This window comes from Haemorhous mexicanus, chromosome 1 (genome assembly GCF_027477595.1).
Source record: "Haemorhous mexicanus isolate bHaeMex1 chromosome 1, bHaeMex1.pri, whole genome shotgun sequence".
Classification (NCBI taxonomy): Eukaryota; Metazoa; Chordata; class Aves; order Passeriformes; family Fringillidae; genus Haemorhous; species Haemorhous mexicanus.
In genome coordinates this window covers 80,318,895-80,335,039 of record NC_082341.1, presented here as the reverse complement: position 1 = coordinate 80,335,039, position 16,145 = coordinate 80,318,895, and the positions used below count along the sequence as shown (strand labels likewise).

General features: G+C 39.7%; 1 protein-coding gene across 1 annotated transcript in view; it reads right to left on the bottom strand.

The window, feature by feature from the left end:
* Positions 1-14,009, bottom strand: part of RETREG1 (reticulophagy regulator 1) — a 64,231-nt gene extending 50,222 nt beyond the window's left edge. The window contains exons 1-2 of the mRNA XM_059854448.1: positions 13,744-14,009; positions 638-744 (exon numbers count right to left, since the gene is read on the bottom strand). Of these exons, the coding sequence (XP_059710431.1) occupies positions 638-744; positions 13,744-13,973 (337 nt within the window). The 5' untranslated portion in view covers positions 13,974-14,009. The remainder of the gene's footprint in view (positions 1-637; positions 745-13,743) is intronic.
* Positions 14,010-16,145: the final 2,136 nt, after the last annotated feature.

Sequence of the window (16,145 nt, the reverse complement as noted above, 5' to 3'; positions counted from 1 at the left end):
AAAAAAACCAATCTTCATGGCAATGAAACCAGAAAACTTATAATGAGCATTTTGTCAAAGAATTTTCAATATGGTAATGAAGTACAGGACAGGAATTGAAAAAAAAATCCCAAACCACCAGACCAGCCAACAAACTCAAAATCCTTTTCAAAACTGGTTGTATTCACACAAGACTTTATACACTCTGGAAATTAAATGCTACACAAAGTAAAAAGAAAATACTGTTCACTTCTTATTCCAGCTGTGCTACAATGGGTAATTTCTCTATTTAAAAATTTCACTGATATATACTGGATGTCCCAAAATTCCAAAAATTACATGATTAATGTTGGAAGAAGTATGAATGTCTAGGGAAACTCTGTATTTTAGAAAAGAATGCATTTTAAGACCTATCAGTTAAGAAACAAGAATGACTGTCCACTCCTAACCTAAGTGCTAAAACAAATCTCCTAGTGCCCTCCCTATCAAATACAGCAAAACTTAATTGAAAATGGCAATAGACCATCACAGATCTACTATCACCCTCTAAAAGTAGCTGGTACTTTTACAATAATCATAATATTGACCTGGCTTTAATAATGAATTAGCATGCTCCAAAGTGCAGGTGTTTAAGCACATAACTCTATCCATCACTTACCTTTTATCTTTGAGAACACCAAATCCTTCATTATCTGAAGAATTAACACTCCAAGTATTATAAGGGAAGTCAGATGATACAACCTCCAAGGGGTCAATGCAACAAACCTAGAATATCAAGAAGAAATAAATGTTGAATACTTCAAAACTCATTGGAAGCATGCAAAAACTAAGAGCTGCTACTAATATTGAAAATAAATAAGAAGAAATAGACTCAGATTGCAATAATTGAGTTCAGTTTCTCCCCACAACCTTTCCATGAGAAGCAAATACTGAGAGCTCCAAGCATTGCATTTAAAGATACAAAGATTAAACAATGAGTTTGTAGTAGATTTTTGTCCATACTTTTATTTACACACAGAGAAAATAAAGAAAACAGAATATTTTAGTTATTGCATAGAAAGTACTACTTTTAAATTAACTGTGGTTTCATTAAAACTAATTGTCTTGGCACAATGCACCAAAAAAAGGTAAAAATGTTTCTTTTGCTTCCTACAGAACCTATGTTTAGGCAAGATTTTTATACAAATCATTCTTTCAAACACAAAGATGAGGTAAATCTCTATGACAGAATAACACTAAAACTTGTCTTATTAACAAGCTTTCATGAATTTTCTTTTTAATTATGTAATTTTTTTAGAACGTGTCCTGTCAAGTCAAACAGACCTAGACTCAGAAAGTATGAATCACAATCTCATGCATTGCTGACTTCGTTATCCAGGTGTGTTTGGAGATAAGCTCTTCTATCTGTTTTACAGGCAAATATCTTAACTCACAAAAAAATGATGTGAAGTAAAAAGAATTAAAACTCAACAAAATAAATTTAAAAAGCTAAAGTATTTTAATAACTGGTTTTGAGCACTTTAAATCAGTGATCTGAACAGAAACAGTGAACAAGTTAATTTTTCAAAGTAAAAGCAATTAACTTTAAAAAGCTGAGGTTAGCCAAAACCAGTAAGAAGCCACTGTCTAAGGCACTGGATCAAATGAGAATACCAACAGAAACAAAATCATACAAAACTGGGATGTTTTCAAGAAACCTCTCAGATTTGAAAACAGGGCAGCTGGCTACCCAGCTTCTACCCCCTTTCTGCTGCAGAGCTTTTCTGCAAGAAAGAGGGGGAAGGGGAGTGAAAATAGTAGCAAACACAGCAACTGCAGGAAACCAAGAGGTGCCCTTTGAGCACATCTCAAAGAAAGAAAATTGTCTTCACAATATTTCTAACAAGCTCAGGACACACTGCTGTAGTAGTAAACTGCTCCAGTATTCCTTGCAAACCTCAAAAAGAAAATCCCCCTTAAAAAAAATGTCCATGCCACTAATTTTCACATTTAACACAAACTCATAATACCAATACCCTGAGCAGACCAGTATATGAATTCCAATACAAACACATAAGCTCACACTGAAGATTTTATCCAAATATAAAGGGTTTTTATATCTGTAGAGAATTTGAATTATAAGATTATTCTATAAAATAAACGTATAAAATCAGCCCCTTTGTATAATTCAGCCAGCTCGAGTAAACCAACAGAAAAGTATTGAGAAAAATTATTACAGGGCAACCTCTATCAAAAGTGCCCAATCATAGCTCAATAAATCAAAACTTGTAACAGCTTTGCATCATACTGTCCTACTATTTTTCTTGGTAATATTATTCAGCATTAAAAATCTTTGATTGTGTTTAAGTGTTAAGTTCCACTGCATGGAAGATTTTGTTTAGCCTACTTACTTAATTTACTGATAATGTGCTGGGGGAGAGATGTGATGCTGTGTAAAAAAAAATCAAATGAAAAATTTTTTGTCCAACTTCTAGACAGCAGAAGTTTATAAAAATGCAGACCTTCAAACTGTTTGAGCTTAATACCATGTCTATTCTATAGAGTCTTCACAGTGCTTCTGCATGAATGTTTATAGAATCACACAGAATGCCCTGACTTAGCAATTACCATTGGCCACTCTTTGATGTTCTCAAATACATGCATCAGTACCAGAATTTATATACAAGTGGGTGCATGTGTGTACATACACACACGTCTTACTAGCTTTTCAAGGTAAGATCAGATGCTTACTAAGATGGCTTAGTGTGCCTTTCAAAAAATGCACAGAACATGTTTGACCTACTTTATGCTCACAACTAAACCACGCTGTTAATTTCACTGCAATCACACCTGTCACCTGCTGTTAAAAACAATTGCACTAATGAGGACTAGGATTAGCAAACAAGGATTAACAAGGTAGCATCCTCAGATGCTGCCAAGTCATGTCATTCCACCTTCTCAGTACTGCAGTGTCCCTGCTCCAATGTTTGAGGAAAATTGTAATCCAGTTGAAACAGCTAATGTAGTCACCAAACAAGGACTTTTAACTTCTTTGGAGAGCTTTGAATTGTTCTGACTGAACTTTCCATGTCTTAACATTACTAGCTCTTTATCTAGACTGTGATGTTTGCAAGAAAGACTATCCCTTGTGAATTCACTCAGCCAGCTTGTGTCAGTCCTCAGGTGCCAGAGCAATATAGATTAGAAAAACTATTTGTGAGCCATATGTCAGAGATCTGCATCCTTGAAGCCCTTCCTAGTGGAAAGCTGATAAGGTCCCCTTGCACTCTTTTGGCATATATCTATCAAACATAAGCTTATCAAACAGTTAGTTCAACATGCAGGGATCTAAAAAACACTTATTATGCTACTACCACTGTCAGGATTCAGAATTCTTCTAGGAATTATCAACATGATGCACAGCAACCAGACTAATAGTTTCTGTGGTACTTTGGCTTATTATTAAAAGTTAGGGCATTTTTGCCCCTTCTTTTTTTTAAAAAAATAACAGATTGTACTCTTAAGCATTTCTAACGCACACATATTTGACAAAAATTAAAGGCTCCAGAATGAAATCCTCATACACTGCACTCCTTCTGTATTGTAGAAGAATGCTATGTAAGAAAAGCTTACTAAACATGTTCTCTTTTTTAAGCAATAAACAAAACAGACTGAAGTTCAAACTGTTTTATTTCTTTTACAAGTGATGCAGAAGTAAAAACCATTACTGGAGACATAAGCAAGATTTGTTCCCCCCTTGAATTCTGCAGTATTTTGTGAATGTTTTTTTGGGGGGAACACAGGGGTTAAGAAACAATGTACAGAATAATGCATTCCAGATAACTACTTCAGGAGTTAATAGGACAGCTTGCACAAGGGGACAAGAAATTCTGCTGTAGGCAGTGCAGGACTGCAAAAACACCCAGTTGTAAGGTGCCCAGGACTCAGTCCCTGTCACTGTGTGAAACAAGCACTCCTTGCACAGGAAAGGCCCTCACTCAGACACAGCCCCAGGGATGGGATACAGCCACCTGGCTTGGAGGCTGCAAGAAGGAGTACAGTGGCCTCACTATGAAGGAGGTCCTCTAGTCCAAAGCACTCAAGTGAAAGTGCTAATGGAGGTGCTAAGCAGGTGGCAGACCACTGTGGAGTAGGACTTTCAAAAGCTTAGCTGTGTGAGAACCTGAGCAATGTGCTCCAGCTGGAGCTCATTTGAGCAAGCCAGACTAGCTGACCTCCAGCTGTCCTTCCATCCTACATTCTTCTACGTAGGAAGAATGTAAATGTGATGGAGCCAGTGTGCCACTCAACTCCTCTGTGTAAGACTGGGAAACCATTTTTGTAAAACGAAATAGGAGCAGTATCAACGGATAATGAAGCAGTGATTGTCCACAAAGGTTGTGGAATTTCCAGCCTTGATGGCTGTGAAGACAAAACCCTGAGCAATCTCATCTGAATTAAGTACTGATCTTATTTTGAGCTGCAAGCCATACTAGAGACCTCATGAAGCCCCTACCAACCTGAATGGTATTTTCATTCTGTGACTATTGTAGGCTATTAGAAGTGGTTGGCAAATATTTTTTTGCAAGATGCTGACCTTAGAACTTAAGGCCACAACAGTTTCTGTTTCTGGGCCTGGTTAAATTGCAGCTGTTCTGAAATAATTCTAAACTGCACAAGTAAGAATCAAAACTTGAATTAAAAGTGGAAATTATTCAACTGCATGATGGTGGACCTAAAGATAGAAAAGTAGCCTAAGGTACCTTCTTGTCTTTTCTTCAGTTCTTTAAAGTATGGATGGTCATTTGTCAATACTGTCGATTTGTTGTATCAAAAGGCAGGTATCTCACAGGGCACCAGAATTGTCCCAGAGCACCTGGGACAATAACCTGCACAAACCGGATTGTACAAAGTTATTCAAGTGTCATGAGCCAGCTAAGAAATTTTGATGGTTAACAATATCATACAATATTGCAGTCAGTAAACATAATAAAACTTACAGGGCATGACGAGCTGTTTTTAATTGTATCATGAGATACAGGGAAGGTGCAGACCTACCAAATTTTTTCAAATTGTTAAATAAATGTTAACCAATTTGATTCTTTCATTTCAGTTGTTAAGGATTTGGGTTTTTTACAACACATTCTACAGCTATGAACGAGTTGCACTTCTTAAACACAAACCATAAGAAAATATTTAATCAAAAATTAAATTATTTAGACTATCAGCAGCCAGTGCTAGTTATTTCTGGAAAGCCTTAGCAGGTACATTTTTAATAGCCATCTACCCCTAGATGAAATCCAGAGATAATGGCATAAATAAATGAAAGCTGTCAGTAACACAGATGTGAGCATGGAGCTTTGCTTCACCATCAGCTTTTATGACACATTTATTGGCTGCATGAGTGACTTGTGGACTTCAGTTCTATGTTCCACAAACTCATATTTACATCTTAAAACCAGAGGCTAGACTCTTCGAGTAATTCCATGGAGTTCTAAAGAGAGCAGGTTGATATATAACTGTTTCCTCCTGACACCTTTCAGCTCGAGCTTTCCATAGAACTGGTTTTCTTCCAATCAGACAGTGATAAGCAAGCATGGCCTACGACATGAATCACACAGAGAATGGCCCTCCTCAGAGGAGAGGAAATATTTCTAGTGCACTTTGAGAATTCTGAACGGCTAATTTCAAAGCTACGTGTACTTTGCTCTTACAGAGGACCACCTAATGCTGTTTCAGACAAACATCTACAGTGAAGGCATTTGGGTAAGGAAAAGATGTGATAGCAACTGTTTCCTGGTGGTAACTGTTTCCTGCTTGGAGCTGAATGTAGACCATTCTTCCACACTTACTGCTGAAGTAATCAACACCTGTGTGATTGCAATAAATTCTGATGATTGTCTCAAGCAAGAGTTCTGGGGAAGGGGAAGAGGGCTTGTTTTCTTCTAATTACAGCATGAAGTACACTGCCTGAACAAAATTTTGAAATACATGGTAAAGGTAGTATCAGAAAGCTTGTGCCGTTATTGATCAAAGTGTCAATAATTTTGTTTGCCCTCCTGTGAATCAAGAAGAAAAAATATATATTCAACATTATTTTATTTACAGGTAATTTAATGCTTAAATTCTCCTAACTGAAAAGCCATCTCAAAGCACGTTTGCAAATCCTGCTTTTAATGTCTATTAAATTTACAACTTTTATGTGAATTGCTCTTCTATATCAATGATTTTCATACTAAGCCTCTGTAAATATCAAAATGCTTTATCTACATATACGGAAATCCAAGCCTCGAGTATTCAAAACATTGGAAGTCAGAACTCAACAATCCAGTACTTTTACCATTGTTCCTTTAGGACATTTTGGTGTTGTGGTATAACACTAGCTGACAATTAAGGTTGATCACTTTTCTCCTGCCCTGGTGAGATGGGAAGGAGAATGGAAAGAAGTAAAAGCCAGGGCTTAAGAACACTTTAATAAGAGTAACAATAATAATAAATGAAATGTGATACAACAAAAAGAGAGAGGAATAAAGACCAGTGATGCATGGTACCACTGCTCATCACCCACTGACCAGTGCTCAGCCCAACCTGATCCGTGATGGGCAGCTCCTGGCCAGCTCCTCCCAGGCTGTATACTGGGCATGACACACTGTGGTTTGGAATATCCCTTTGGCCAGCTCAGGTCAGCTGTCCTGGCTGTGCCCCATCCTGGCTTCTTGTGCACCTGCTTGCTGGCAGAGCATGGAAAACTGGAAAGTCCTTGATTTAGGGTAAACACTGATCAGCAACAACTGAAATATCAGTTTGTTATCAACTTTGTTCTCATACTGAATCCAAAATACAGCACTGCAACACTGTATCAGGAAGAAAAATAATTCCATCCAGGATGAAACCAAGACACCTGGTCTGAGCCAAAGAATTTAGGTAACTGTTCAAGAATTATAATGCAAAAATCCCTTCCCGATTCCTACACAAGAAGTGTAGATTTTCACTTAAGTCAGAGTAAGTTATGCACACTTTTTTTGGTAGAATCTCTTTACAGAATAGAATTTGGTACAATATTATTATATTTATATGATATTTAACTTGCATGTCTGAAAAATACACAAAAACTGGCACAGCAGATTCCATACTGAAGAGAGGAAATTACATGTAAAAAACCACATCTGTATATGTTCTGTGAAAATTTTAGAAAGAACAAAGGCTTAAATTATGTCTAAAAAATCTCCCTACCCTTCCAAAAAGCACAATCTGTTGAATAAATTAATTTCAAAAGCATTTACTCCACATCTAATGTTAATTAAAATTTAAAATATACACACTAGCACTCTGGGTGCCTGGCATTTTGAACTTAGAAAGCTGTATATCTGTTTAGCTGAAAACCTGGGAAATGTTGTAATGTTGTAAATGTTGTTCTTAAAAATAAGTACATCAAAAATGTTTTAGATAATATCTAATTTAGTGGAGAAAAACCTTCCATAAAGACATAAATTGGAAAGAAGCACCATTTTTCACTTCAAGTTTTTCTGTAAATAAGAGAGAAAATTAAGTACTTGAGACATTTCAAACAGAGTAAAATGAAGCACAGAAAAGCAGTTGATTTGTAACCTATGTGCCAGCTAGCAAAGAGTGTTCCATTGGATAGCACCCATAAATCTAAAAATTCTAACACTAGGTACATAAAAATAAACAATTAAAAAAAAAAACCTTAAGCAGAAAAGGCATGCTTGTTATTCTAAAACGTGGACCATTTTTTAAAATTCTTTCTTTGTTAAGACAAAGAAAACTCAGCCATCAACTTTTATTCAAAGAGCTTATTTGTCAGGTTTCACTGGAAAGATTAGGATCATATTTATTCAGCCAGAAAGCACAGACCAAATCTGTTTTTCTTTAGAAAACTTTCCAGAACTTACTTGAATTCTAAAATCAATATTTTGATCAATAAATAAACCTCTTGTCCTAAAAAACAGACTCCCAGAAATTTGAATTACTGTTACTTTGACAGCCATCTGTAGAAAGGGTAGTTCTCTGGAAGGTCTGTGCACAGGTTTCAGGGCAAAAGCAAAGACAGCTGGACAATGCTAACTTAACATCCAGGATGGGAATTCAAATTGTGTGTTGTTTTCTCTACCCCAACTCACAAAACCACCTCTTAGCTTTAAAAATAAGTCTAAATAAAACAGAAAATAGTAGAAGTCCCTAAGAAAAAAACACTAGAAAAATTGTTCCAATGCTTCACGTTTAATCACCAAAGATAAATGTGCTTATAAACTGGCACATTTGGAAGCATATTGGTGGTCTGGGAAATAGGATTAAGTTAATAATTTCACATTGTAAAATTCTCTCACACTGTTTGCAAGAAAACCTCTTGAGGAATGCAGCAGTTAGAATCAAGTTTCAATATTTGTGCTTTTGGATCAGATTTACTGCAACCTGTTGCAATAAGACAGGCACATAAAAAGCATTTGAGAAGGACAAAGTTTAAATGACCTGAACTACATATCTTCTGAGTCTACATACCTTGAACTACAGGTAGGAACTCAGAAGGTATGAACTACATACCTTCTGAGTCAAATTCTACTGCTACACCAGTGAAAAGAGGGGATGATATTTCCATGGAAGTTAAAATTATTTTGATTTAAACACATAACATCAAATAACCTTGCCTCCTTTGTTTTTTCAGACAAATGCCCAGATGACCTTAATTAACCTGTGCTCTGGCAAAGCACAGAAGAAATCTTAATCCCATTTTCTCATACAGTAGCAGCAGTTTGAGCAGTAGCACCTCTATCGTGCTGCCCTAAATCTCCTTTTCTTTAATGCTCTCATTAGTCCTGTAACATCTACCATGGAGCAGAGCATATCCCCCTAAAACTTCCATTGTTCTCAAAATTCTACTTACTATTTGAAAGGTCTCATTATTTTGAAGCAATACAGGATGAAATTATAATTTCTCTCTCGAAACAGCTGTTTTAGACACAGCATACGTACATTTCAGCAAGACAGAATAAACACAAGCCATGCTGCAATTAATTTCTGTCCTCCTTTGTTCTGGATTTCCATCTTCCATAATGTTTTCATCCTAGATTTGATCCTAAATTTTTCAGTAATTCTTGCTTTTCCTCAATTATCCCACTTGATTTCTTTTCTGACTGATCCTGATTTCATCTTATTGGTTGAAAAATGCTGTCAACTGTCCAGGTTTTTATGTAACACTGTCTGGCTCTTAAACAATGTCAATTTTCATTCCTGTAAACTAATCCCTCAGCCAAAAGTATGAAAACGGTCACTAAAAAGCTGTTAATGGCTTCTAATCATTTTTGTTAAATAAATCAAATTAATTTCACTTTCTTTTCCACTTTTCTACCTCCAAAGCCTTCAAAAGTTTTCATAATTTTTATTGGAAAAGTGAATATAAGCCTAAGACTGCCTGGGTAAAACCAAGTAGACCCTAAAATTATATCCCAACTTATGCTGAAGTTAGAATTTTAGCATTACTTGAGGAAGAGTATTTTGGAAAACCACCTTCTAGGAAGCAAAAAAAAAAAAAAAAAAAAAAAAAAAAAAAAAAAAAAAAAAAAAAAAAACCAAAAAAAAAACAAACCACAAACATTTGCTTATGCTTAAAGAAATATCAGCAATTTGCTGTACTATAGCTAGGTGGAATAAAATAAATTCCAATACCAGTAAGTTACAAAGACTTAGCAAAAAGCAGCAAATTAAATAAGTTAAGGACCATCAGACTAGAAGAAACAAACTAGCAACCATATAAGAAACCCATTCATGTGAATGCACAGTGAATTTCAAAACTGCCTATGCCAGAATTTTTTTTTCTATTTTCTGATAATGAAGGTATTATCATTACAAAAGAATAATGTCAATACTTAACCTACTCTACTATTCCTACTTGAGTCACCAGAGACATAAACTCTTATTAGAATTTAAGGCAGGAGTGTTCACTTGTGTGCTATCCTGATACTTTGGATTTTGGGAAAGTAATCCCAAGAAACTCTGAATGTAGCTCTAAGATTTCCTCTAACAAAGACAGCCAAAGACCAAAATTTCCCACATTCGAAACCACATTTAGCATCTGGGTGCTATAAGGAAAAAATCTGTATGTGTTCTCCTGACTTGGAAGATACTACAAATTTAATTAAGTGACCTGAAGACTAGCATGCTATAAACTGGCCTCAGAATATCAATATCCTGCCTTACGCCAACTCAGTTAATTTTCATGTATTTTCTTTATGTTTTGATTTCAAAGATTTATTTTATTCCAATTCTCACTTAATTTGACATTTTGTCACCAAGAATGTCTGAGTAGGTCCCCTAGACTACGTTTCCAGTGATAGCCACAGTCAGCACTGACAGTGAACAAACACCTAAGTCCACAAATAAAACAGGGCTGCTGCATGTCTTTCTTCTTGTAACAAAGAATAAAAATGCAAGCATACTTTGTGCATGCACACTGCTCTCCAAACGGCCAGAAATCTTGATTTATAGACAAGTGAGGTATAGTAGTGGTAGCATTACAAGTTGTGTGCAAATACATGAAAGAAATGCTTAGCTTAGTACTGCTTTCTTACATTGAAAGAATTAATGAATGAAAAGTACTTTGAGATCTCTTCATGGTATACTTTATCATTGCCAAGCAGAGATTTCAAGTAAGAAACACTTTAAGAACAAATCTTAAAGTGAACTGGATACTTTGAAACAAAACAAACACTTCAATAACAACTCCTAAAACAAATTGGATACTTAAAAACAAAGCATACCAAGCCACTAAACTCTGAATGTGTGTTTTGTTACTTACATTTAAAGAGCGATTAGATTTTCTGTCTAGAAATACACAATATTTACCTGATGCAAGGTACACGGACAATTCAGATATAAGCGATACTGTTTTCTCTCTTAATTGTTTCTCTCAGACAATGGAAATATTCACTACATCTGAGACCAAACAAAAAGTATGGGTATGGATGGTGACAAAAGATTATTTTTAATGGAAAATTAGGCATGCACACCTGTCAGTCAAGGACTGATACCTGTATTTTACACAGTTGGTCAGTTACTTGGTAGAGTCAGTACAATAACATCATGTAACATTGTTAAAAGCAGACCTGCAAATATACCTTCTGAGGTCAGAAGGTATATTAAAATCCTCAAAAAAAAAAGTGGATTTGGGCTGGTGAAGAGCATAGCAAACAGGGTAATACAATAAATTTATTCCACAAGACAGGAAAAGAGAAAAGATCTATTACGTCAGTTTTTCTGCTGCCTCCCTTCACAAAAAATCCTAGGGAAATCAGGAAATTGGGCAATTGGTGAACAGATGCAACTAGTGTATATAGGAATGACCTTGCAAACATTAATGTACTTTGGTTTAAAATATTTATCTACAGATAGAAAACATGTATTTGAAATAGATATCTGCAAACTACAAAACGCATGGAACAGTACAGAATTACTGAAAATAAACTCACTCCTCTGACCTTGTAGAAATTTAAAATTACAGATTGGGAGAACAAAAAGCTGCCACTATCCCCTCTATTCCATACATGCAGAGAATAATAATTAGGAGAGACTTCTAGCTTAGAAATCTAGGACTAAAAGTTAATATTTGGAAAAGATTAAACCCAAGACTGAAAGTTATCAGTCAACAGCCTAATACTCAGAACACCTGGAGTGAACTTCTGGCACCAGCACAGAGTTTCTCCAGCCAGCACAAAGCTTGGGAGAGACTTCACAGGCAGCAGGGGTGGACACTTGCTCCCAGTCCTGAAGCAGTTGTGTCTGAGTCACCACAAACCAGGCTGACCAGCTGGATCTCAAAAAGAAAAGGAGAAGCAGCAAACACACTGTGCTGCAAACACTGACGATCCCAATATCAAAGCAGGGAAATGTGACCTTAGATTTAAATGACTGTTTAATTTTCAAAGTTTCAGATTTCACAGGTTTGTTACCGAGATCTTTCCTTATGTTCTCAAACCACAGAAGTTTACTGGTCATCATTCCTGCTTCTAAACATTTCCTTGTTTGTCCACACCTCTCAAAACTCCCTGGCACTAGGACAGCAAGCTTCCTTCTGAGACACAATATCACCAAATTAAAATGAGCAATCTGTGCCCTGACTTTTGCTACTCCAACTCATCCTGAAAGGAACAAAGTAGAGTGAGCTATGAATTTTGATAAAATAACTTCAAATACTGGTCACCAACTTGCCAGTAAGACTACCAAAGGAGACTTCTTACAGGCATTGAATAATGCAGGCATTTTATACCTTGCTTGGGTCAAATCTGGAAAAAAAATAGCCAACGGGTTGCCCAGCAGCTACTATTCCTTGAGACATGGAAATGTATTCTGCTAGATGTCGTCCCTGAAAATTTTATCAGAGCCACACTGAAAAGAAATATAAAGCATTATGACTTTTCCAAATGGCTGAAAGAACAGGTGACCTCTGAAGTATGCAGAAAATGAGAGCAAAACCATGTAACTTCCTCAATGAAAGGATTTACCATGGATACCTAAGAGCAAGATGGATAATAAAAGCCAACCTAAATTAGACATCACACACAATCTGCTTCTGGAATCAAAGAGGATAAAATTATTTTGAGAATATTTGCTGAGATTTTCTTATGCAGCACAAAGGTGCAGAAAGTCTTCTTTCTATGACTTGGATCTCATGTGAAAACATCACACTGTTAGGGTTATAGAGAATCAAGAGGAGTTTGCTATTAATCCACTGCACTGCTTGTTTACCTCTTATTTGCTTAAGAGGAAAGGAAGCCGTTCTAGCCACAGGAAAGAAGACACTATTCAGTCCTAAGAGCCTCTGCAGTATTATTAGACAGTGCACTAATTTATAAATTGCTCTACATGATCAAGCAGGCATACAACAACATTTTGGATCAGAAAGCAAAAAAATACAGGCATTGGCAAAACCTAAGATCACGGGAAAGCCCTGAAGAAGTTTCACATAGACAACTTTTTTCCTACAGAAATTAACAAAAGAGACATGACAAACACAACAATGAACACATCCCTATGTTAATCTCTGGGGTTTATTCAACTAAACTGCCTCGACTACAAAAAGCTTAGTCCAAAAAGAGAACTGGTGCACTGCAGTAACATTCCGGCTGTGCCCACTTCACAAAGACTCCACTAAGTAGGCCACCAATTTGGAAAACCACATATACCCAAAGTGAACTCTTAAGTACTGGACCAGGGCATCAGCACAGCACAACCGATGGGCTCGGGACCTGATTTCAGCAGGTTTCAAAACTCTGCACAGAAATGCCGGCCCGAGGCTCCTCTCGGCTGTGACAAATGCGAGTTCTCGGCGGGGTGTCCTGCAGCCGCCCTGTTCAGCTCCCATGTGAGACTCCTCCTCATCATCCTCATCAGGCATCATGCTGTGGGATACGGGGGCAGAACCCGAGGGTGAAAGAACCCGACCAAGCAAGTGCACTCAGCGTGAGGGCCGTGCCCAGACGCGGAGCGGCGGCTGGGGGCAGGGAATGCCGGGGGCAGGGAATGCCGTGGCGCAGGTGGAGCGAAGAGCAGGACCTTCCTTCGCTGCGGGCGCGGGTCAGCTCCCCGCTGGGGCAGCCGCCAGGGGAGGGCAGGGGGCAAACGCTCCGCCCGGGGGCCGAGGGAAGCGCGGAGCGGGGGGAGGAGACGCCCGCTGCGGGCGGGGCGTGCCGGGCCGGGCCGGGCGGGGGCTTTCCCATCCTGGGGGGCGGTCCCGACCCCGGCCCGGCGCCCACCCCGGCCCGGCTGGCTCACCAGAAGAGCAGGTTGGCGCAGACGAAGCCGCCGAGGCTGCGGAGGGGCCGCTCCCAGCTGAGCGCCGCCGCGATGCAGCAGCCCACGGCCAGCCCGGTCTCTCCCAGCACCGCCGCCGCCCCGGCCCCGCCTGACATCTCCGCCGGCTCCGTCTCCGCCGGCGCCGCCGCGCGTCGCTCCTGCGGGGCCTCCGGTTCCTGGGGCTGCGCGGGGAGCGCCGCGCTCGCCATGGCTCGGTGCGGCCGCCGGGCTGCGGCTCGGCCGGGCGGAGCCGGGGCTGGGGCTGGGGCCGGGCCGGGCCGGGGCGGCGGAGGCGGGCCCGGGGCGGGGCGCGGCGCTGCCCCCGCGTTGCCCCGCACCGCCTCCGCGCAGGTGCCGCGGGGCGGGCCCGGCCGGCGGGGACGGGGGAGGCGCCGGCAGCGGGCGGGCCCGAGGCTGCCGCCCCTGGCCGGAGTTTTCCCGGGCTGCGGGAGAGAGCGGTTCTCTGCTGCGGGAAAGCTGGGCAGCCCAGTTGCTTTCTAGATTTGGGAAGGTGAAGCCCACTGGAAGATGATGCCAGTGAGGCTTGTCCTTCATCTGCTCCTCGCGTGTATGTGCCACCGGCAGGCACAGCAGGTGCACGTCCAGAGGAAGGACTCCAAGCTGATATGAGGACAGGAGCACCTCCCCTGTAAAGACAGGCTGAGGAAATCGGGGCTGTTCAGCCCGATTAGAATTCAGCTGTTCCCCGATAGAAACCTCCCTGTCTCTGAAGGGAGCCTGTAGGGAAGCTGGAGAGGGACTCTTTGTCAGGAACTACTACTACAGTGATAGGACAAGGGGTGTTGGGTTCAAATTGAAAGAGGGGAAATTTAGGTTAGACATTAGGAAGAAATTCTTTGCCGTGAGGGTAGTTAGACACTGGAAGGTGTGTCCCAGGGAGGTTGTGGATGCCCCATCCCTGGCAGCATTCAAAGCCAGGCTGGATAAAGCGTGGAGCAGCTTGGTCTGGCTGGGAGGTATCCCTGCCCATCGCAAGGGAGGTGAGACTAGATGATCTTACAGGTCAATTCCAGCTCCTTGACATTTTGACATCCTTGACATTCCATGATTCTAAGATAACAGTCCCCAAAATCCTAAAAAAACCAAATGGAAGTAAGTTGCTATTGTCATAATACTGGAAGCTTCACAAAGAAGGGAGTTTGATGGCTTACATCTGCATCTTAAATATCCAAGAAACATAAAATCTATACTGTGCTGTCCTGTCATCTGCACTGCTACCTATCTGGCCAGCCCCAGGCTCCAGATGGAAGCATGGCATTATGTTCGAGCTGGTGATGTGTGTAATAGCTGATGTGACTGCTGGAAATCTGAATTCTGGGGAGCATGCCTGTTGAAAATTGTCACTTGAGCATCTGTTGCTGAATAAGAAGAGCCAAAAATTGGAATCATTGAAGGTGTTCTACAGGATAAAGTGTGTAAAATAAAATAATTTTTACTGCAAGAGCAAGAATAATAATTTTGGATTGGGAATCGACATCTGTTTCAAGCTTGAGCTACCCCCTTAGAATGATTTTTTAATGGAAAAAGGAGTCACATTCACTTGAAGGTCAATGTGGGTTTTTTTTCTCTGAGGTAAAAGAAGACAAAATAAAATTTCAGCATTAAGTTGTAACATTGGCTGTGGATTGCAAGTCTACTGTGTGTTTTCACCAAATAGCCTTTGGAAAGAGTTACTTTAATTTTCTTATTCCACATGCTCTCTCTAGCACCTAAGAGGAAGAGTACAGAATGTTATTCTAAATGGGCAAGAAACATTTTTCTAAAGGAGATTTCAGTTTTGTGCTAATTAGTTATATTGGTATGCTCTTATGTCTAAAAACCCATGGGCAGGCAGACCTACCTGAATAATAAGCCCAGCTAAAATGTGATTAAGTGTTGTCTCTGAAAGTCTGAGAAACCAAAAGGAAAGAGACAGGCTCCTCTAGTAATCTGAAACACACATGAAAAATAAAGGGAAGTAGTTGCAGCGTGGCTGGAGAAATATTTCGTTCTCTTGCTTCAGTTTTGTGCTGATGAATAAAAATTTGTCCTAAAAAGACTTGGTCAAAACAGGGTGTTCTCTGTGTGCAGGAAAGCAGGCAGCTGCCTCCTATGTGTGCAAGCAGCTGCTCACAGTTACTGAGCACTCCTCCCGCTGTCACTTGGGCATCTCATGCTTTCCTAGGCTGAGTAGTAGTGGTTGTTTGCTTCCCTGGTTTTGAGAGAGGGAGCAGAGGGAATCCTAACAGGAAATCTTAACAGTCCACAGGAGAAAAGCCAGCCTTTTTGCAAGGAAAAGGAGGTAGAGAGATGGGCACAACTGAGAGAGTTTCTCCTTTACTCACCCTTTTTTCAGGTTGTTGCAGGATGCCAAGCTGCTG